At 30.2% G+C, this 22159-nt stretch overlaps 3 protein-coding genes across 5 annotated transcripts; 1 reads left to right on the top strand and 2 right to left on the bottom strand.

The window, feature by feature from the left end:
• On the top strand, positions 398 to 3439 carry LOC109333702 (transmembrane emp24 domain-containing protein p24delta3-like). Its single transcript, XM_019569254.1, has 4 exons — positions 398 to 798; positions 1889 to 2098; positions 2661 to 2737; positions 3131 to 3439. The coding sequence occupies exons 1-4, from the start codon at positions 598 to 600 to the stop codon at positions 3273 to 3275; spliced, it is 633 nt and encodes a 210-aa protein (XP_019424799.1). The 5' UTR covers positions 398 to 597; the 3' UTR covers positions 3276 to 3439.
• LOC109333654 (F-box protein At1g10780) lies at positions 3699 to 5378 on the bottom strand. The gene is made up of 3 exons (XM_019569185.1): positions 4603 to 5378; positions 4204 to 4484; positions 3699 to 4123 (listed from the first exon to the last, which is right to left on the bottom strand). Exons 1-3 carry the CDS (start codon positions 5342 to 5344, stop codon positions 3887 to 3889), a joined length of 1260 nt encoding a protein of 419 aa, XP_019424730.1. The 5' UTR covers positions 5345 to 5378; the 3' UTR covers positions 3699 to 3886.
• LOC109333581 lies at positions 16627 to 21797 on the bottom strand. Of its 3 annotated transcripts, XM_019569089.1 has the most exons (7): positions 21400 to 21797; positions 19480 to 19589; positions 19023 to 19394; positions 18057 to 18383; positions 17844 to 18005; positions 17757 to 17778; positions 16627 to 17057 (listed from the first exon to the last, which is right to left on the bottom strand). In XM_019569089.1, coding segments are annotated over exons 1-7 (1230 nt in total). In that variant the 5' UTR covers positions 21635 to 21797; the 3' UTR covers positions 16627 to 17055. The 3 variants fall into 3 exon arrangements, with proteins under 3 accessions (XP_019424634.1, XP_019424633.1, XP_019424632.1); XM_019569088.1 differs by having other exon boundaries at positions 17757 to 18005; XM_019569087.1 differs by having other exon boundaries at positions 17757 to 18383.

The raw sequence follows: 22159 nt of genomic DNA, 5'->3' as shown, positions 1-22159 counted from the left end.
TCCTTGATAAATTGAAGGAAGTCTACAAAAGACATTTTTATCTTTTATTTTATTTTTTGAATGATATTTTTACCTTAAAAATAACTACAAAAACACGAAAATCTCCTTATTCAAGATCATGACCCAAAACAAAAGCAAGTTAATCTATTAACATAGCTAGTAATAGTGATTCAATGAAATTTACCACTATAAATCATTAAGGTCATAAATTCTAATCCAAATGCTATCTCTTGATAGAATAAAATACATCAAAGATAACCATCATATGAAAATGTTAGGTTTATGATATGAATACTCAAAATAAATTATTTTCTTATATATTTGCACACAAAAAATAGCAAAACTCAACGAAAATAAAATAGATAAATAATGATAAAAAAGCTAAAAATAGAAAATGGAGAGAAAAACGGAACACAGAGAGGTGGCAGTATGAGAGATTGAGACTCTAAAAAACTCATACTCTTACGTGTGTGGTTACTCTAATCCTTCATTTTACATCTTCCAAAGAGAATAGAAAGAAAAAGAGAATCATCACATTTAACATTGTTCAACAGAGAAAGAGAAACAGAGAGAGAAAGTAAACAAGTTATTATTATTATGGAGAAGAAAATATGTTTATTGATTCACTTAATCTTATTTCCACTCTTTTTCTTCTCTATTACTCATGCTATATGGCTCACTTTACCATCCTCTGGTACCAAATGCGTTTCTGAAGAGATTCAAAGCAACGTCGTCGTTTTGGCTGATTACGTTGTTATTGCTCCTGATCAATCTATTAATCCCACTATTTCCGTCAAGGTCCTTTTTTTATATTCAATTCCATTACCCTTTTCTCTTTTCTTTCATGGGTCTTTCTTCAATTCTCATGATTCGATCAATTAGTGTCACATTTTTGTTACCTTTTATTTTATTTTATTTTTATTTGTTTGGTTTCTTAAGAGGACCTATTTAATTCTTATTTTTACGTGTTTTTGCTGATTTTAAAGATTAAATTGTTTACTATGTTTGGCTGGGTGAATTGGAATAGGATTGAAGCAATTTTATTATATTACTGAAGAAAAGTGAGAGGCAAATTTTGTAAGATATTTTCTATTACCAATTATGGAAAGGGACTGCATTTGATTCCAAAACTGATTAAATTAAATTGGGTACTAGGTAGATCATGTACATGTTGTGGGCTATGATCAGTATTTTTTACTGTAAAACTATCCCTTTGTGTATTAATTTCTCAACAGCAGTCGTAATTGCGGTTACATTGCCAAAATTACAATATTGTGGTTGCGGACTGCAATTTGGAACATGCTCAATACTGAATTTTATTTGTACATCTTATTCTGATGAACCGATTTATTCGGCTATCTTAACCTGAATGCATGCTTATTTTGCCCATGGTGTTATAATGTTTTAAATCTTGATGGCTGCTATTATAATCTCTTTGTCGTGTGTATTCTGCTTTGCTAAAATTTCTGCAACTTTGGTGTACAATGTTTAGAAATAAATGTTATGCTCGAATTAATTCGATTATATGTCAATCTTATCCAAAACTGGCCGTTTTTTTCTCGCATGCTGTCATTTAGCCCATTTGGTAATTTGTTTGTAGAGATGTTTTGATGATAGGTTTTGGTTACATAAGATTCAGAAGTGACTTATGTCTTATAAGTCTGGGGTCCATTTTCATCACTTTACACTGGTTGATCAGTTAATTTACCATATACTTCCAATTCAATCACGTACAAGCTTTCAACCTCTGATCTTTCAGTCAATTTTGCTGAACAGAGGCACACCTTTTTCTAGGGTTTAAACAACATTCTTGAGACATCAATTTGTTAAAAGGGTCTATTTCTTGTAAATTTTATCTTCATGTTTTAGTGGTTTTTTTCTTCTTTAGGTGACATCACCATTTGGAAACAATCTTCATCATAAGGAGAACGCTACGATCGGAAATTTTGCATTTACAGCTCAAGAGAGTGGGAACTACCTAGCATGCTTTTGGGTGGATCATAATAAAGGAGGTGGAGACGTTAGTGTGAACCTTGATTGGAAAACCGGAATTGCAGCAAAGGATTGGGACTCAGTTGCTAGAAAAGAGAAGATCGAGGTAAAATTTCAGTGATAGATGTAATTTCTCAATGTTCCTATGTATTTGTAGAACTTTTGAGATATATACCTCTCTTGGACTGACATTTACTCAAAGACCTATCAAAGAGTGAGTCGAAGTGCCATTTGCATACGGGTGTGAGAATATCAAGGTTTGTAGTTTGCGTGAGGTATTTTTTTGGTTTTTGCTCTACGAGGATGCTAACAAGTAACAACAACAACCAGCCTTTATCTCACTAGGTGGGGCATAAGAGGATGCTAACGATACTGATAAATGAATCGAAAAAGCAAATTTCTCTTGAAAAATGGTATATTTAATACATTGGGAAGTGATATATAGTATATTTAGTGTTCCAATGGAAACTTGCTTTGTTTTGATTTCTTGAACAATGCTCTTAATAAGGACACACCCTTTGCTTGGCGAGCACAAAAACCACCTTTTTGCAATTGCAAGCAAAGAAGACTACCTTTGCTTTGTGATGCTCCATTTTGTTGACTTCACATTCACTCTTCATTTAGCTTTATACATAAGCAGTTTCTACATGTGATTGATTGATGCATAGGGAGTAGAACTGGAGTTGAGAAAGCTAGAAGGTGCAGTGGAGGCTATTCATGAGAATTTGATCTATCTGAAGGGCAGGTAATGGTTATTCTTTCTCTCTATTACTCAAGATAAAAGGGTCTTATGTTTATGCTAAAAAAAGTTATTTTTGGGTTGTTTAAAAAACTGATTACTTTTTATAGACTTTTGTGTAAAACAGAAGCTACCCTTTTTAAAATAATATGAAATTTTGGAGTTCGAGATTATTTTTCAACAAAATCACTAATTTTTTTGATGTTGAAGAAAATGGCATATAACATAATGAAACATGATTGTTTTGAGATTTTGATTATTGAGAAAATCTTACCCAAAATATGTTAATATCTTGTAAATGATTTTCTTAATAAGAAATTTGATTTTGCTGATAAATGATCCCAAAGGAACATGTTCTAACTTTCTTGCCAATGATTTTTTGTTATTGTATTGACTCAGGGAAGCAGAGATGAGGAGTGTGAGTGAAGCAACAAATACAAGAGTGGCATTGTTCAGCATTATGTCCTTGGCAATCTGCATTGCTGTTTCAGCTTTACAATTGTGGCATTTGAAGCGATATTTCCAGAAGAAGAAGCTTATTTAGATGCTGCTAGTGTTAGTTCAACTTCAAAAAATGTTTATGACTTCAGCATTTTTATGAGCTTTAGTTACATGACTAGGGAAATTTTTTTATACCACTTAGATTTTCCAACTTTTCTTATCAACAGATTTTCATTATAATGCATTAACTATTTGTTCTTTGCTAAATAGCCATTCACATTAATACACTTACTAATTCAAATCGCGTCAACCATTAGATTTTCATAAAATAAATGATTAAGATGTAAATAAGTTTTTTTTTAACTTACTCGTGAAGTAAGTAAATCTCTATCCGTTAATGGAAGGGATCTATTTACTTCAACAAAAATATATAAAAATTTGGACTCCATGAGGACTAATTGATTTATGAACAAGAACAATATGCTTAATACAAGAAAAGCAATATTATTAAACCATTCAATATCTGAACTAGCTAAATAAAGATAATCAATTTTCCAATCATGTTTAAAACAAGAAAAATACAAAGTTAACAAGATAATGAGCTCCCTCAAAAATTGAGAGTCAATGAATCCCACAATCCAATTGAAATTGGAAATCAACATGAAATAACCTTATATCATAATTGCATGAAGAAATAATAACCTCTTATGAGATTTACTCAATTCTAATTCTCTCATGGTTCATGTATCTCAACCTACAAATCTCTTCAAAAAAATCATCAGCACTGCTGTGGCAACTCTTCATCTGTGTAATCTTTATGACCATAGTCCTTAGAGTTTTTCCATACTTCAACAATGATTCAAGAATACTGATTTTTTGTTCAGCATTTAATGGTGATCTTACTGTGATCACAACCTCCTCCAAACATGGAATCACAAAACCTGGATCAACCTATAAAATGAACGAATACAATGATCAGTAAAGATGTCGAAGAACACACGAAATGACGATTAGAATGAATTTATATATACATGTTTTAGACTGTTCCTTTGGCATAGTGCTGCAAACATGGCACCATGAACATCAAACTTGTGCAACTTGGGATGACTATTGAAAAACTCAGCAAAATCTATCTCCGGAAAGGGTTGAAGAGCCTCGTAGTCGCCGGTGAATTCGACCTTCATAAAGAGATGCTTCACCTCACTTGCCAATTTCAACATGTTGCATATTGCACCCCAACACCATTGAACACCCCTCATAGCCAAGAACTCCAAAGCCGTGAGGTCTCCGAATTCAATCTTGTATACTCTCCCTGAAAGAGATTAATACGGAACGAAAGAAAGGTAAATTAACAAAGCCAAAAGATACATTATTTATGATCAAGAAATATAAAAATGGCACCAAGAGAATCACATCACATAGTTAATTACCTGCACTATTGGATATTGAGAGATTCCTCAAATGCTTGGTTTGAGGGACACTTATCCAACTACAGCCTTGTACCTCAAGGGATTCAATTTTTGGGCAGTTCATAGAAAGTGAAGCATTTCCAAGACCATAGAAATCAAGCTTACACTCCTCTAAACATGGCAGGTCGACCGAAATTGCTCTAATCCCTTCGCATGCAAGCAGTAACAACCTCGTCAGATATGGACATGATTGAAGCACTGCAATCAATACAGGATCCTCCAATCTTGCACCAGTTATTTCTAGGGTCCGAAGATTTTGGAAAATATCCCATTTCGGGGAATGTACAATTAAGACACCCCACAGCTTTAGAGATTTCAAATTCCTTGCAATGCCAATGCAATCCAACTTAGACGGGCTTTCATGGGAGGCTTGATGATCAACAAGGTTGTCCATTCGAAGTTCGAGCTGAGTAAGAGAATGGCCGGTGATCGATAGCCACGATGCAAGGCCAGAAGGAGAGAAAGGGCTATACACAACAAGCTCTTCCAATCTCACAACTTTGGATACCATTCTTTTCACAATCTCATCCGGAGATTCGCCACCGAGAGGGTTATCGAATGAGTTGCGAGGAAAATAGAGACTTTTGATATGAGCCATCGAGTCCTTCCACCCCTTAGAAACACAATTGCAAGCTGCAACGTGGTGCGCATCGTTGATGTGCGACAAAATGAACTGCAGTATTGCTTCAGGAACATATTCCATTGCTGCCAAGGACAATAATCAAGAATCAAATCAATAATATGCTCACATATTCAAAAACATATTTCCACATTATCAATATTATTTTTTATACTACCAAAGGTAACCCTCAATACATTGTTGTACCTCCCAGAAATCGAACCATTGACATTTAATCATCCTGAGAATCTAGTGGGTCCTTAGATCACTAGATCAATACATTGTTGGTCCACATTATCAATATGAAGAAACAATATAATTGGAAATGATGAAGAACACAGATTCAAAGCATCTTAACTCCCAAATTTAATTTAACAATTTTCTTATCAATACAATTCCCATCTTTGACAGGAAAAGAATAAAGTAAGTTAAACAAACGAATTAAGAGGTACAAATTAAACAACACAACTTCACCTAAACCAGAATTAATTGAAGCATTTACAATTAGTTGAAAAGATTCCCTCTTTGACTTAAAAAAACAAATTACATTGAAAATCAAAAGACCCAAAAGAAGGAATTACCAATTACTCAGCTTAACTTGAAGAAAGGAACTAAAAAGAAAATGTAACCGCAAGTATAAGCAATTAGAGCAATACCCAGATGAAAAAGGTGGAAAATTTAGTATGCAAAACAAGTATTACAAGAACCCATGTAAGATTTAAGCATCTAATTACAAATTTCAGAAATTATTGAAATCAAATATATGAAATTAGATTGAATAAAATGAAGAAAGAGAAAAGGAGCTTACAGAATGAAGATCTGAACTGAGCTATGGTTTCTCTCTCGAATCTCTCTCTATATATAAAATAAGAATGAGAAATGTTTGAATTTGAGGAGAAGGGTATTTTCGAAATTTTGTAATATTTGTTGCCAAAAAATTGGACTCAAAATTAAATTTTGCCGCTTCTTATTTTGTGGTATTTCAAATTTATTTTGACCGTTCAAACAGATTCCTATTTCCCAAACAAACGTTCACTTCTGAAACCCACGTGGATAGGATTCCTCAATCCTCATCTATCAATCTATGCCGTCTACTTCTTTTAGCTATATAAGTATATAGCTTGATACTAAATATCGATTGGGTTAGTCTTTAAATTTGAATTTGATTTATACCCGATTAAATATAATGTATATTTATTTTAGATAAAGTTTTCTTAATATTATTTATTATTATGAATATGTAATTTGACATATGAAATGATATATGTATATTATTATTAATTAATCATGTATATATGATGAAAATAGAGAATCAATAATAATTTCAATCAAAAAATGATATTGTTTTATATAAATTTAAATGGATACACATATAAATATTATGAGTGAATAAACATGAGACGGATCGAGTCATGTTTGATTTGTATCTAACTCTAACTATCAAGTATGAAATAACAAACCTTTCTAAACAAAAAAAATGTATGCATTCATTTTTATGTTTGTTTCATGATAATTATGACTATTGGGGCCTTTCTACAATCTTAGTTTGAAAAACTTATAGAAGACCAACTTATATTCAATTGCATATTATGCAAAAGGATTTTATTTCCAAATTTTTTATTTAGGAAACTTGAGATGAAATCATGTAAACATGTCTATTCTATCTAGTATTTGTTCAGAAGTATATAAAATGTGTTATTGAAATTAACACTTGAAATGTAGTTGCGTTAATTATTTACTAATGAAAACTTTGTTGCTCAAAATGGTTTTATTCGGCTCGAATAAGTTTGTCTTCATCTCTTATGAAAAGTACATATAGTTCAACCAAAAAATCAACCAATGTTTAGTGTTTTCATATTGATTTTATGAAAAATCTATCCATGTTTTTTCTTTCTCCATACATGAATTTTCATTCAAACTTTTCTAACTGTATTTAATTAACTATCTTGTTTTCCATTGATATCTTGTACGGGAGGTGTCATCTCATGAGTGTGATTCAATTAACTATTAGGAATCTCATATTAAGTAGTATAACAAACTCAATATAGTATTTAAATTATGAGAATCTACTACCTTATATCTTATATCTGCTCATATGCTTAAATCCTCACTGACCATCTAAAGAAAACGAGGCAAAGAATTAAAATCTATTTGTTATAAAGTAATACATGTATAGTAGGTAAATGAATTGAAGTTTTCTTTTCTACAAATATTGAAAAGGAACTACTTGTGACCAAAACTAGGAAATACATGACAATTGTATCATGTTTATCACTCTATCTATATCATTGAACCTGTTAAGTAATTTCCTAGTTTTGAGTAGAAACATTGACTTAGATTTCTTAATGCCTAATTTCATCTGGTCCAGGTTAATTTTTTGTTTGTAATGGTTGAAAGTTGAATCCCCAATCACTTTATTTCTTCCACCCTCCACTCTAAGAGCATCTCTATTAGCAAATGTCAAATTCATTTTTATATGGTGTCACACAAGTGAAATAATAACGACTCTCTTTAGGATGAATAAAATATTGCATAATATATTTAAGCTTAGAGGTTGACACATTCAATGTGATTCATGAGATGAGGTCACATATTATGGCTAAAGTGTTACATTCCCCATAATGATAAACATGAAAGAGTAATCACAAGAATGTTCTTGTAAAATGAGTCTTAATATATATATATATATATATATATATATATATATATATTATATGTATATTATTATTAATTAATCATGTATATATGATGAAAATAGAGAATCAATAATAATTTCAATCAAAAAATGATATTGTTTTATATAAATTTAAATGGATACACATATAAATATTATGAGTGAATAAACATGAGACGGATCGAGTCATGTTTGATTTGTATCTAACTCTAACTATCAAGTATGAAATAACAAACCTTTCTAAACAAAAAAAATGTATGCATTCATTTTTATGTTTGTTTCATGATAATTATGACTATTGGGGCCTTTCTACAATCTTAGTTTGAAAAACTTATAGAAGACCAACTTATATTCAATTGCATATTATGCAAAAGGATTTTATTTCCAAATTTTTTATTTAGGAAACTTGAGATGAAATCATGTAAACATGTCTATTCTATCTAGTATTTGTTCAGAAGTATATAAAATGTGTTATTGAAATTAACACTTGAAATGTAGTTGCGTTAATTATTTACTAATGAAAACTTTGTTGCTCAAAATGGTTTTATTCGGCTCGAATAAGTTTGTCTTCATCTCTTATGAAAAGTACATATAGTTCAACCAAAAAATCAACCAATGTTTAGTGTTTTCATATTGATTTTATGAAAAATCTATCCATGTTTTTTCTTTCTCCATACATGAATTTTCATTCAAACTTTTCTAACTGTATTTAATTAACTATCTTGTTTTCCATTGATATCTTGTACGGGAGGTGTCATCTCATGAGTGTGATTCAATTAACTATTAGGAATCTCATATTAAGTAGTATAACAAACTCAATATAGTATTTAAATTATGAGAATCTACTACCTTATATCTTATATCTGCTCATATGCTTAAATCCTCACTGACCATCTAAAGAAAACGAGGCAAAGAATTAAAATCTATTTGTTATAAAGTAATACATGTATAGTAGGTAAATGAATTGAAGTTTTCTTTTCTACAAATATTGAAAAGGAACTACTTGTGACCAAAACTAGGAAATACATGACAATTGTATCATGTTTATCACTCTATCTATATCATTGAACCTGTTAAGTAATTTCCTAGTTTTGAGTAGAAACATTGACTTAGATTTCTTAATGCCTAATTTCATCTGGTCCAGGTTAATTTTTTGTTTGTAATGGTTGAAAGTTGAATCCCCAATCACTTTATTTCTTCCACCCTCCACTCTAAGAGCATCTCTATTAGCAAATGTCAAATTCATTTTTATATGGTGTCACACAAGTGAAATAATAACGACTCTCTTTAGGATGAATAAAATATTGCATAATATATTTAAGCTTAGAGGTTGACACATTCAATGTGATTCATGAGATGAGGTCACATATTATGGCTAAAGTGTTACATTCCCCATAATGATAAACATGAAAGAGTAATCACAAGAATGTTCTTGTAAAATGAGTCTTAATATATATATATATATATATATATATATATATATATATTTTACACTAACCACTCTATAAAATATGTAAATATAATTTTTTAAACAAAAAATGGTGACGAACATAATTAAGTCAGAGAAAATATGACATTTTATGAAAATAAGTCCAAATATTATAAGAGTTAATGTCTATTCATTATTTTTAGTTCTTGATAAAGTGCATCAATAATTCTTATGAGATATTTAAACTATTCTTCTATTATATTGTAACTAACCAAAATAATGGATAGAAATGGAATCTTATACTATTTTGATTTATCTTCACAATATACTATGTTTTGTTTAAATTAATTATATTTGTCACCATTTTTTTGTATAAGAAAATACATTTATCTCTCTTATAGGGGTGATCAATGTAATGTATGTATATAATTAAGAGTGATTTGTGTAATAATTAGGTGTGACTTATGTAAGTTTAAAAAGTAGAGGTGATTTATATAAATTTAAAAAAGATTGATGTGATTTAGATAATTTTACTAAAACTTGTGGAAATCAATATAATTTAAATATCAGTTAGGAAATTGCTCTAAGCATCATTTATTTATATCAGTTAGTATTGGGTACCTATATTTAATTTGTGGTTTGCATCTTTTACATTTCTTAATGTTTATGCTGGTTATCTCATCCTTTTTCCACTTTTTAATGTCAAATAAAAAAAGTATTAATATTCAACATATACTACTATATTAAGTTAAAACATTTAAATAATTAAACATGTGTAATTTTCATATCCCAAACTTAACCTCTATATATCCAACTTTTTTCTTTTTTTTGTTATATACTAAATTCTTTTGTTTTGTTAGCTTCAAAAGTGGCAGGAAGATTGTCACTTATTCTGTAAGGAATATAAGGATGGACAATAAATTGTGTATTATTTATTTTTCTCATTTCATTGTTTATAACCACTTCACTTGATGTAGTGTTTGCTCAATTTTTTTTGTAAGACTTGAAATTCCATTGTTATGACTTATAGTCTTGAAATTTCTAACAAGTAATATAAAATATTAGTTTATATTTCAAAAAATTCTTTTTAATTAAATGTCAATTTTTAATTGGATTAATATACAATTGAGATAAATGATCTTCATTCATTGATAATTACTGTAATAATATTTGCCATAATGTAGACTAAAATGATGATTGATTATTCTGTAATATGATTTTTCTCTTTAAGATTGTTTTTTGAAGGTATAATAAATGTGTTGTTGTAAATGGTGAGATTCCTTTTGAATTTTAGATATTGTATAAAGGTGAGATTCCTTTTGAATTATATACTAATTAAATGTATTGGTTCACAATAGTAAATAATATGATATGGATGGATTGGAAAAAGTTGTGTTATTTTATTATGATCACGAATGTTTTTTTGACTTCATGCTTTAAATGAGAATAATCATTTTATGTAACTAATTAATAAATATTATAAAATGAGAGAATTATTTCAGGCGTAAAGTTAGCAAAGTTAATGCCATCCAGAGTCTTAGAGAGCATGCAAGTTGTTTGGACATTAGAAAGATGGGGATTTGCGGTCCTCAATTATGTCTCCAACCCTGTCCCTGACCAATCATAATGAATCAAAATTAATAAAATTATGAATATTTAATTTTTTTAACTGATTGATATAATATGATTGATCTGGAATATGATTTAGGACACAGTTTGGGACAATAGATCATTGTACACGTTAGAAAGACAAACTTTGAACAATCAAATCTAACTTTATATGTTACAAATTAATGAAGTTAGTGACTTCAACAATTAATTTGGTTTGTAACATTTGACTTTAACTTGTGTTTTTGTCCGTTTCTTATAAAGGTTATTTATTTCTTATTTTTGCTGAATAATTATTCTTTCTTATTCACTATTACACACAAAGTGTTACTAAATATTTTGTTTTTTAACTTGATTTCTTCTTAAATAGAAAAAGAAAAGGTCAAATTATTATATTTGTACCATGGATTAAACTTCATATACAAACTTCTTAAATATGGTCTTTGAATTATCAGGAATGATAATAAATGTACTCCTTGGATTATTTAAAGATGTAAAAAGGTATTTTTGCATTAAAATATGATATATATATATATATATATTAAATTTAGTTTTAGAATACTAACTTCCCCTTTTGTATTTACTATTTATAAAGAATGCTCTTAGGACATTTTATAGTAATCCTTAAATCATTTATGTTTTAAAATTAATATATATGTATGTATATTATTCTTTCATTAGTTTAAATCTTTTTTAATAGTGCATTTTAATATTCATGTCTCGTGGATGGGAGAGCAGTTATGTATTAACATTGCCGCCTACCACTCACAATTATAAGGAGTTCATTTTTTTAAAATAGTTTTAATTATATTATTCGTTTTTATGTTTTATTTTATTAATATGTTTATTTTTATAAATTGATTTTAATACATTTCGTAAAATTGAGACACATAAATTATGGCCATGCAATTCTCCCATCTCCATAAAAACTTTATTAACATAAGATGTATCTTATATGCTCATTTATTGTCACATGAATAAAATAACTTTTTTAAAAACAAAAAACAATATAACAATTGACTTGAAATATGAAATGAGATACCATTTGAAATAAATGATATTTGTGAAAGTATATTCCTAATCAAGTTAATGATATGTTCCTCACTCTAATGATGTGCTGCTCCATTATTGGTAATTTTCTTGACAACTCTTGGAATATGGTCCACAATCCTAAGAAAGCAATCTCTTTGCAACCTTTTCAAACTTATAAAACATTATAGTTAAAAATTAAATAAACAATAAGTTAAACAAATGAAAGAGATAAGAGAATAAAAATATCACTCTGTATATTGATTCAGACTGAGATCTTCTGTCTCAAAAAACACATGTTCCTTTGTCTTTAACCAATAACATTACACCTAATAATGTAAAATTATTTATTTTTATTTTTATGAATTTTTATTTTACGTATATGTCACTTTTCAATTGGTCGAGACAGGAAATTGGGACAAGGTGCGGGACAAGTGATCTGAGTCCTATTGATTCACACAAATCTACTGCTTTGGTTAGTTTCTTTGAAATAAGTTTAATTCCCACCTATATAATACAACTTCTAATTTATTTTCTGAAATATGAATTAAGTATTCCATATATATATATATATATATATATATACACATTGGTGTGTACAAGCACTTAGCGCCTGTCGGCGAATATTGTGTGATACTACATATATATTTCATTTTTTAAATTAAAATGTATTTGTTGTGTTCGGTGTACTTTATATTATATTTTTTGTATTAATGATAATGTTTAATTTAAGGTGAGATATGTGATTAATTAATGTATTAGTGGTAGTTGATTATGATTATATAGTTTTTTTTTTGTAAAAATTAAATAATATTAAGAGCAATATAGGAAATGAAAATTATATCATGAGAGAAGTTATTTCAAGTTTTGGCTTTATATTTACTAGCGTGTTGACATGCACTGTCGTGCCTGTCAACCCGCTTTCCTATCGTTTGTAATGTATAGTTTGTATTTCATAAATTCAAATATAATTTTTTTCGCTAAATTTACGGTTGAATTTATTCAATTAGTCTAATATTCAATTTTTTAAATACACTTTTAAAATAAGAAGATAATAAGGATAAAATAAGAAAATAATATTATATGGTTTTTTGGTATAAATAAAAAGATATTGAGGGCAAAATAAATTACACCATGATATGTGGTTATTTTGTGTTTTCCATCATTACCTTTATGCTTTAGAGTTTAGAACAACAACTTTTGCTTTAACTGCTTGTAGCCATCTATTCAATATATTAAATTTGTATTGATTATTTGTTTACAAATTTTTGTATCATTAGGAATATACTAAAGAAGTAATTTTATACTATATGTGTTTTGTCTCTTAAAAATTTACAAAACAACTTGTGAATTAACTTTCACTTTTAATTTGTCTCAAATCCTTTTTTTTGTGATCAATATTATTGAAAAAATATTTAGTTTTCATATTATAGTTTCTTTTTTCTCCAATTTTTTGATGCCTTCAAAGTTTTCATATAAAAAAATTTGAGACAACTAGTTAATAGTTTATATATGGTGTATCATTAATATAAAAATGTTAAGGGTTAACTTCTGGTTTAAATTTAAAGAATTCAAAATTCTTTATTACGGTTTCTTTTTTTCGTTTGAAAAGGATGATATCATGGGAATTGGTAAGGAATATAGAAGAAGCATTGATTTATTTGAGATGATAAAATATATTTTAATTAATATTTGGATTATTTTTATATATTAAGTAGAGATGGAAAGTCAACAGCATGATTCTTCATTTATTTTGTTTTTAATAATATGAATATAATTTCATTGTAATTAAAATGATAAATACGATATTAAAAATTAATTAAGCTATTTTCCAATGAGGTCTCTACTTTCACCGACCACTAAATATATTCATTTAAACTCTTCCGTGTTTGATATTTTTACCCATTTTTTGTCTTTAGATTAATAATTTTCATCATTAATTCCATTCCATTATTTTATTATGTACTTGGCAACAGAATAGGTCCAACTTTAACAATAAAATATAATACACACTTCCACATTTTTTATTATAAGGAAGAATAGAAGAGAACTTTTGGAGAATGGGACACAAGGGACACAAGGGACACAAGCATCTGAGTGTAGATATAATCAACATGAGACACAGGGTTCCTCTAACTGTCATCAATAAATCACATAAAACTATTCTACACTGATTACAAAATAAATATTGTAATAATATAAGAAACTCAACAATCATATCCCTAGTTCAAAAAATACACATATATCACTAAATCTCGAAATAGTTCTTATGCATTACTACCAATAATGCATGGGTTGTTTCGGAAAGATAAGGAAGCAAAAGAGAATAGTTAAGTAGAAAACTATGTTGAAGGTAAAGCCATACACCTCGTGAGAATAAGCTGTGAAGAAGTGATAATACACCATGATACCCAAACCCAGAAAGGCTGAGTAGGACTGCATGAAGTTGGTAACTATAACAGGCAATGTTATGTCTATGAATCCAAGTATGTGAAGGATAAGTACGATAAAATAGTTGAGGGCGCTAATGAGCTTTTCAACAGCGTCAACAAAGCTAGAAAGATGTCTGATTTGGGGAAGGTTGATATGGAAAATAGTAATAAATTCAAGGAAGTGGCAAATTTGGTACACCGAGTTGATGAAGTTATCAACAAAATGGATGATTTCATAGATATATGGGGTCAAGCTTCTAATGAAAAAGATGCATATCTGTATATATTGAAATATGTTTGAGAGAAGTGGAATAACGATGTGAACAAATTGGATGTTGTTGGAGAATATGTGGATCAAAATATAGGGCCAGATAAATATGGGTAATCCAGAACAGATAATGAAGTAGAAGAACAAGATAGATACCATGTTGTTGTTGATGTTGTTGTTGATGTTGTTGTTGTTGATGTTGTTGTTGTTGGGTCTTAATGTGAGGAATGGAATTGAAACAAGATGGGTGAGAAACGAGATAGAGAGTAAATATGAGACTATTGTTAAAGTATAGAATCCCATTTAATTTCTTCCTATACTAAGTAGTTTTAGGTAGATTTAACAAGTGATTTGGAACTATATTTAAAGGCGAGGTATCCTCAAATAGCCTATGATTACTTCTAGAAAAGTTGAATTTGGGAATGGACAAAAAGATAACTTTAGTAAGGAATGCTTGAGATTCGTTATAGTTAAAGAAGTTAAAAATAAAATTGGTTCTCAAAAGTTCTCATTTACTTGCAGGTGAAAAAAATACAATGTCTTCAAAATAGACATGTAATCTATTAATTCATAAAGTTACGGGAATATCAATACAAAACAAAAGAGACATGTCATTGGGAAAACTTATCCCTTTCATAAACACTTTTCAAGGCTAATCCAAAGGTAAACCACTATAGAGCAAGATTTGCTTTTGGATTTTTGTCATTTATTTTCACTTTTGACATATTCGATCTATTTGTGCTTAAATATTTCCATAGCTTTTAAGCCACCTAATCATTCAGTCAAAATCAATTTTAAAGAATAGTTCACATTAGACCTAGCTAAGTCTTGAAGACATGATGAACTAGCTTGAAGTGCTTCAACACCGTACAATATTTTAATAAACATATTACCTTCTTATTTTGATTTTTTTTCTCTACCTATCTTCCATGATTATAATCACAAGGTGCAAAATCTGTTTGGAATTTTATAATATTTTGTTATAGATTTGTCATGTTTCGTCCTGCTTTGATTTTAGTTATATGGTACACCAATCATGTACACAACTGAATGACTTATTGTAGGACTTAAAAGTTGAATTGTTTAACCATTGATGATATTTCAAATAATTATGATTTTTTTATCAGTTTGATATTAAAGGTTTGAACTTCAATTTAGTAAAAAACCTCTGTCAAAATAAATTTATTTTATTTCATTACATTTACTTAAAGGTTTAAACTTTTTTATCATTAATACGTTTCAAATTTATCTGCTTTTAATTTGTTTATTTTAAACTGATTTTATTTTACAGCTTATTTGTTAAAATTGTCTATGAAACTCCATCATTGTATCTATCCATATTATATCTCACTCCATATGCTATGAGTTATAATTGATTAAAAAAATAATATTTAACTTAAATTTTAATTATTAAATATTTCTTTGACAAATCGCAACTCCTAGCGCATCTAGTGACACACTATTATGGAGTTAGAATATATAATCCCCATTGTCCCACTTATTTTCATATACTATGATTATAATTACCTAAAAAGTTTATGGACTTTTTGTTTAAGTTTTCTCCTTTAAGGAGGGTTAATTCAAGTGATGTATGTGTGATTCTCATAATTAAAAGTAAGAATTCAAGTGATATATAATAAAAATGTTTTAATATATATACATTGACAGTGTAAGAATTTTTTATACCGTTAGCAAACCATTCACTATTGATTTGTTAACCACCATTAACTCATAAACAAAAGTAATACAAATCAACACTGAATGACCTAATCTTCAACCCTATAACATTAGCTGAAAAACAATAGTTATTGAAGAATTATTGAAGACAATTTATCAAAAAAAATTTAAATATGTGCATTACCTGATATATTCTAATAATATATAAAGTGAGAGAGAAAACTTGAGGAATGAGGAGTATATATACAGATAAAAAGAAGTGTGACTAATTCATCTCATTTGTTGGATTGATATTAATAACTGCATATGTTTTTACAAACCCAGATGCTGAAAGAACCCATAATTCTTTACATAATATCATACACTTACAAGGAATACAAGTCATGGTTCTTTTGACATCTGAACACAAATATTTGTTTGGAACATGTTGTTTTGTTAGTTGTGACCCCTTTGGGGTCATGTTCATGTTTCTTCATGTAATACCTTACTAGATAGAGGCCTGCCAACTTTCTTTCTGGCATTGACCAGTTATCCACCGGAACTTTACATGGCGGTTCGACGATTGAAGTAAAACTACGACCTATTAACTTTTTGATGGAAGATTCTTCCTTTTTTTCTTTCTGAGCAAAACTTTCACAGAACATCATTAATCTGTTGTCTCCTTGCATGGCTTGAAGATCCTACATTAGGAGACATATCAGTATCATCAAAATGTGACATCATGGAGAAAAACAAGAGAGATTAATAGCATGCATAGTCCTAGCAGCAAGATTTCCCTGTGATGGAAATCATCGCCTGCAGAAGCTGCACCACAATTCGATGAACTTATCGTGTTAATAAAAGAATTTGTTGAAGCAACTAATGCCTTAAAAGACTATTAGCAACTACTCTTGCCATTAACAACTAGTTTAGAAGTAATTAATAGGCATGTAAGGCAAAAGAACTTTGTGTTACAGTCAGCATTCAAAGAAATGGTGTGTGTTTGGTTTTGCGGTGGAAAAATGATGTTCGGGCCACAGTAGCTTTTGGAGGGAAAAATCAATTTTTTGCCCGGAAAGTGGAAAGAAACTCACTAATACCTAGTACGATGCCATACTATTCGGTCTCAAGCAGAGGCCTCACTTCTGCTGTCACCATCTTATAACCAATGAATTCATTGTCAATATATTCTTATTAGATATCCATATTCATTTTGAGGTGATGAAGTTCACTCTCGGTCATGATCGATTACTTTGAAACCAGAAAGTGTATCATAACCAAAACAACTCTAGTCTCACTGATCAATGCATAAAGACACTGAGTAACAATTCTACAGTATGGATTAGTAGATCTTAAAAAGTAAAGACTTTAAGAAGGTCTATAAGGCCAGGTGAACTTACATAAAGAGGATGGAGCAAGTAGCTCGGACATCAATTTCTTAGATACTCCTTCACCTGGCGAAGCCTGGAGACGCGAGACAAATCAGCTACTTGTGACGGATCGGGGGCTTCCACTCTTGTGTGACCGGAAGAATGTGAGGTGGGAGCAGCAACAGGTGGTGAATAAGATTTTGGTGAAGGGCTCGAGGGATGTACGAAACCACTGTATGGACAAGGTTTTGGAGGATGCGCAATCACAATAGAAGGTGCAGGTGAGGATACTTCACAGTCAAAACAAGGGGGTTGCTTAGCAGTTGCTGGGGGTATTGGAGAGTAAGAAGGAGCACGATAAGGTGAAGCCGATGGTCCGGAGTGATCACTGAACTGTGGAGATGGAGCAGGCGAAGGAGAAGGTGAGGTAGCATGTCTTCTATCATTTAGCAAAGAAGATAACCTGATATCTTTGACTTTGCCAAACACTGAGTTGTTAAGTCCAAGATTTTTTGTAGAAGAGCGTCTTATTGTTTTGGCTAACTGTTTCAATCTTCGGGGCAAGAGACCCCCAAAGCCTGACATGACTGAAGCCTGCACTGTTATGGAAGGAATTAATGTTGAACCATCTCCATGTGTTAATAGCACATACACACTCTGCACAATAAAGTCATACGGCGTTAGATATCAGTGCAAACAGTTCGGTAGAAGCTTATTAGCAATCAAGGAGTTGACTCAAATCTAACTTCGGTAATGATTGAATGGATCAAGTGTGTTCTAGGATAAGGTGGATTGAATTTTGTATATTATCATGAAAGTTCAAGTTCTCAATGTATTAAACAACTCAAATCATCATTATAATTATTAAGGTTATGCTAGTTTGATCATACAAAACAAGAAAATTGCATAAATTTGGACATTAATAAAGTCTATGCGTTTAAACTTTGCTCTACGAAAAATATATTAGTTTCCACTTACTCAAACAGGCACACATGTAGAACATCATTTATCACCAAAGTAAATTACATAATGAATCTTTCTTATGGGCTAAAGTTCTGCGGTCTTTGATTTCTAAATTAAAAATTAGAAGATTAGCTTTCTCCTTCCATGAATATTGCAGTAAATTGTGCACATAAAATAAAAAACTGACAAGAAAAGTTCGTTGTATTAGACTCAATCTAAGTCTGCGAGAAACTACAAATACATAAAAACTTTCGGGGTTTGAGTGAAGTGGCACTTCTAAAGCAAAAATTGCAACAAACAAAATAACAAGTGAAACAGGCTATGAGGCCATACCTCATCAAACTTTAGATGCAACCCAACCTTCAATCCATCCTTGAAAGCAGTGTAATTATCCAGTACTTCGGATATCGAATTATCAAGAGTAAAACTAAACAGAACCTGTGGTATCTGCCAAATAGAAGCAGACTGCACTGGTATTATAGTTATCCCCCCAGGAATCTTCAAGATCTCAAACATAGATGCATTCCCAAATATTGATGTTGTCAAGATCAGGTTGGATTGCCGAAGGTATAACTCAATTAATGACGACCTCAGCACACTCAAGGACACTGGATTTATTGAAACATTCGCTGGATCGGAGAGAACACCGACGACCACATCTGTCCAATTAGGTGCAACACTTTGATGCAAGGATAGGACAGCCACCTGTTAAGAGTACATAGCTTATATAAGCCCCTGTCAATGCATAAACAATCTTGGGGAAAAACACAAGCAAAAACATGGTTCAAACCTTTGTATGCGGCAGACCTATTTCGTCGGATATATCATATTCTAATCTTTCAATGTATGGAATAAGCTGTGAAACTGGTTTTTCCAGTCTGAAGGATGCTTGAACAGTAGCTGAAAATATTTCCAATGAACAAAGGATATGAGTAACAGTTGCACAAATCCACATTTATTTGGACAAAACCAGAAATATGAACAACAGTACAAAATTGCAGCCTAATATAATTCACTAATGTCCACAATGCTAAGTCATCAATGCATGGGTCTAGGACTTTAGTGAAATATATTTTCCTTCAAAGTTCAAATTTATGGAACACACAATATTCCAGGGAGAGATCTTTGGTGAAAAAGCACTGCTAGGTTATTTTACAGCTGATAGCCTGATACAACCTAGTGTCCTGGTCAAGTTAAATAAATACTACTTGATTTAGGTATCTTGGGTCAATCATATAAGACGATGGGGAAATTGACGGAGATGTGGACTATATGATTCAAGCGAGATGGATGGAATGGCAGAGTGGTTCAGGTGCCATTTGTGATAAAAAGGTATCACTCAAGCTTAAGGGGAAGTTTTACCATATGACTATAAGACTTGCATAGACAAACTAGATAAGATAGGATTACAAATTAATGTATTAGGGAGAATGTTTGAGTAGTTCATATTGTAGAAAAGATGGTAGAGTTGTGCCTTAGGTGACTTAGACATGTATGGCGTAGACCGGTATAAGCCTCCATCGGGAGAGTTAGATCAAATTGAAGCTAGTTCAATTCCTAAAGGAAGAGAGAGACCAAGAAAAACATATACGAAATGATAAAAAAAGACTTAGAGATCAATGATTTGTCAATAAACATAATTTATAATAAAGTATTATGGCACCGTTCGATCCATGTAGTTGACCCACCTAGTGCGATAAATTATTGGTTGTTGTTCTATATGCTGAAATAACTCACATTAGTAGCTATATTAACAAGTCATTTTGTACCAAAAGAAATTTCCTTCTTAAAAAATAGTCACAATTTTTAAAGAACAAACTGCTCATATTGAACAAGTATAATTTATCTTCTAAGTATGTGCTTGCTAATGAATCTACTAGCACTTGTTAAGGTGAAACAATAAGTTAATTTATTACTCATAATTAAAAGCTTTATTAAATCATTTTTTCAGTTCCACGTAACATCTAGCAAATGTTTACACATATACACCTTTTACATACATATCTTTAATAAATATATATTTTTTAATAATTACAAACAACACGTGTAATTATCAGGCCACTACAAGTTATACATATTCACCACAATTCATTGGTTATGCATATCAAATTAGCACACTACCAAGGTCAAATCCATAACATTAGAGGCACATCCAATAAAAAAAATGCAACACTGGTTAATGGTTATGCTTATCAGATTCTATGTGTAGAATCACTTGCTGAACTTGTTCAATTCTCAAATCATTTTGGCACTCTTGCAGTTCCTCTTAATATGAGATATATGTTATGGCACAAAGTGTATCATTGCTTATGATTGGTCGAACAAATATATTTATATTAAAAATTAAATATATTTTCTGACCAATTACAAATAGTAACGTATGGATTGGTACACTTTTCGGGACACAGCTATTCATACCTTAATGTGTGTACGATCAAATCATTTTAGTTCACACAAGTTATGCCCAAAAAGCTAAAAAATACATTTTTTTTATCCTTACATTGAATCACAAGTACATCATGGCTACTAATGAAATAAAAGTTTGATTGTTGTTATTGTTGTACATAGAATCACAAGAACATCAAAATTAAATAACCAAAATGTAAAATTGAAAAATTCCCAATTTATAAAAGCATGAAGCAAAACCATAAAAAAGAATGAAAAAATGCAATTTTTTTTAAAAGGGGTGGTGAAGGGAAGAATAACTAACCACTTTGTGTAATTTCATCTTTAGCATCAAAGCTGAATTTGACAGTGTGTTTTGGAAGAATCAAAAAAAGTGAAGAGAACAAAGCAGAGAAACTGATGAAGAGAATGAAGAAACACTTGAAACTGAATGTTTGAAGAAACATAGAACATCCATTGCACACAATTCCTGAAGAATCTGGAGCTTCAGGGTCATGACTATGTTGCAGATTTTGCTGTTGTTGTTTAAATTTCCCCATTTTTCAAAAGCATAAAGAATTTCTCTTTCTCTTTCTCTCTTCAAATTCTCATGTGGAAGAAAGAGAATTGTTGAATTTCATTGAATATTGAGTTTCTCTCACTACAATTCACTTTCCTTTCTCTCTCTCTCTCTTATGTAACTACACACTGTGTCTGTTATACTATGTTACTCCACCCTCTATAATTTTCCCTTTAATTCTTATTTCTTTAATCAATTATTATTATTTGTTTATTTATTTTTGGACTAATAATTAATTTTATTAGGGCTAACTTTTAGGTTACTAAACTTTGAGGAGAAGCAAAGGTGGAAAAGAGAATAAAGCCAAAAGGGGAGGGAATAAATAAGAATCTTCTATCAGAATCTTTTCTCTTCAAGATAATAATAGATAACTATCATTATATCATTTATATTTAATTATTATTGACTCTTAAAAAAATGAATGATATAGTGACTGTGTACTGCACTTATAATAATAATCTACTATCTATGTTTTATAATATCTTTTTAGACAATATCAAGCTAA

Source organism: Lupinus angustifolius, chromosome LG19, assembly GCF_001865875.1.
Source record: "Lupinus angustifolius cultivar Tanjil chromosome LG19, LupAngTanjil_v1.0, whole genome shotgun sequence".
Lineage (NCBI taxonomy): Eukaryota > Viridiplantae > Streptophyta > Magnoliopsida > Fabales > Fabaceae > Lupinus > Lupinus angustifolius.
This window is presented reverse-complemented; position numbering and strand designations above follow the sequence as displayed.

What these genes read in the sequence shown, in the direction of transcription:
- LOC109333702 (XM_019569254.1), top strand. Translation starts at nt 598, where the DNA reads ATGGAGAAGAAAATATGTTTATTGATTCACTTAATCTTATTTCCACTC. An exon ending in ATCCCACTATTTCCGTCAAG is followed by an intron (nt 799 to 1,888) that starts GTCCTTTTTTTA and finishes TTTCTTCTTTAG; the next exon opens with GTGACATCACCATTTGGAAA. An exon ending in TTGATCTATCTGAAGGGCAG is followed by an intron (nt 2,738 to 3,130) that starts GTAATGGTTATT and finishes GTATTGACTCAG; the next exon opens with GGAAGCAGAGATGAGGAGTG.
- LOC109333654 (XM_019569185.1), bottom strand. Translation starts at nt 5,344, where the DNA reads ATGGAATATGTTCCTGAAGCAATACTGCAGTTCATTTTGTCGCACATC. An exon ending in CTCAATATCCAATAGTGCAG is followed by an intron (nt 4,485 to 4,602) that starts GTAATTAACTAT and finishes AATCTCTTTCAG; the next exon opens with GGAGAGTATACAAGATTGAA. An exon ending in AAAGGAACAGTCTAAAACAT is followed by an intron (nt 4,124 to 4,203) that starts GTATATATAAAT and finishes TTCATTTTATAG; the next exon opens with GTTGATCCAGGTTTTGTGAT.
- LOC109333581 (XM_019569087.1), bottom strand. Translation starts at nt 21,634, where the DNA reads ATGGGGAAATTTAAACAACAACAGCAAAATCTGCAACATAGTCATGAC. An exon ending in TAGGTCTGCCGCATACAAAG is followed by an intron (nt 19,395 to 19,479) that starts GTTTGAACCATG and finishes TACTCTTAACAG; the next exon opens with GTGGCTGTCCTATCCTTGCA. An exon ending in TGCATCTAAAGTTTGATGAG is followed by an intron (nt 18,384 to 19,022) that starts GTATGGCCTCAT and finishes TTTATTGTGCAG; the next exon opens with AGTGTGTATGTGCTATTAAC.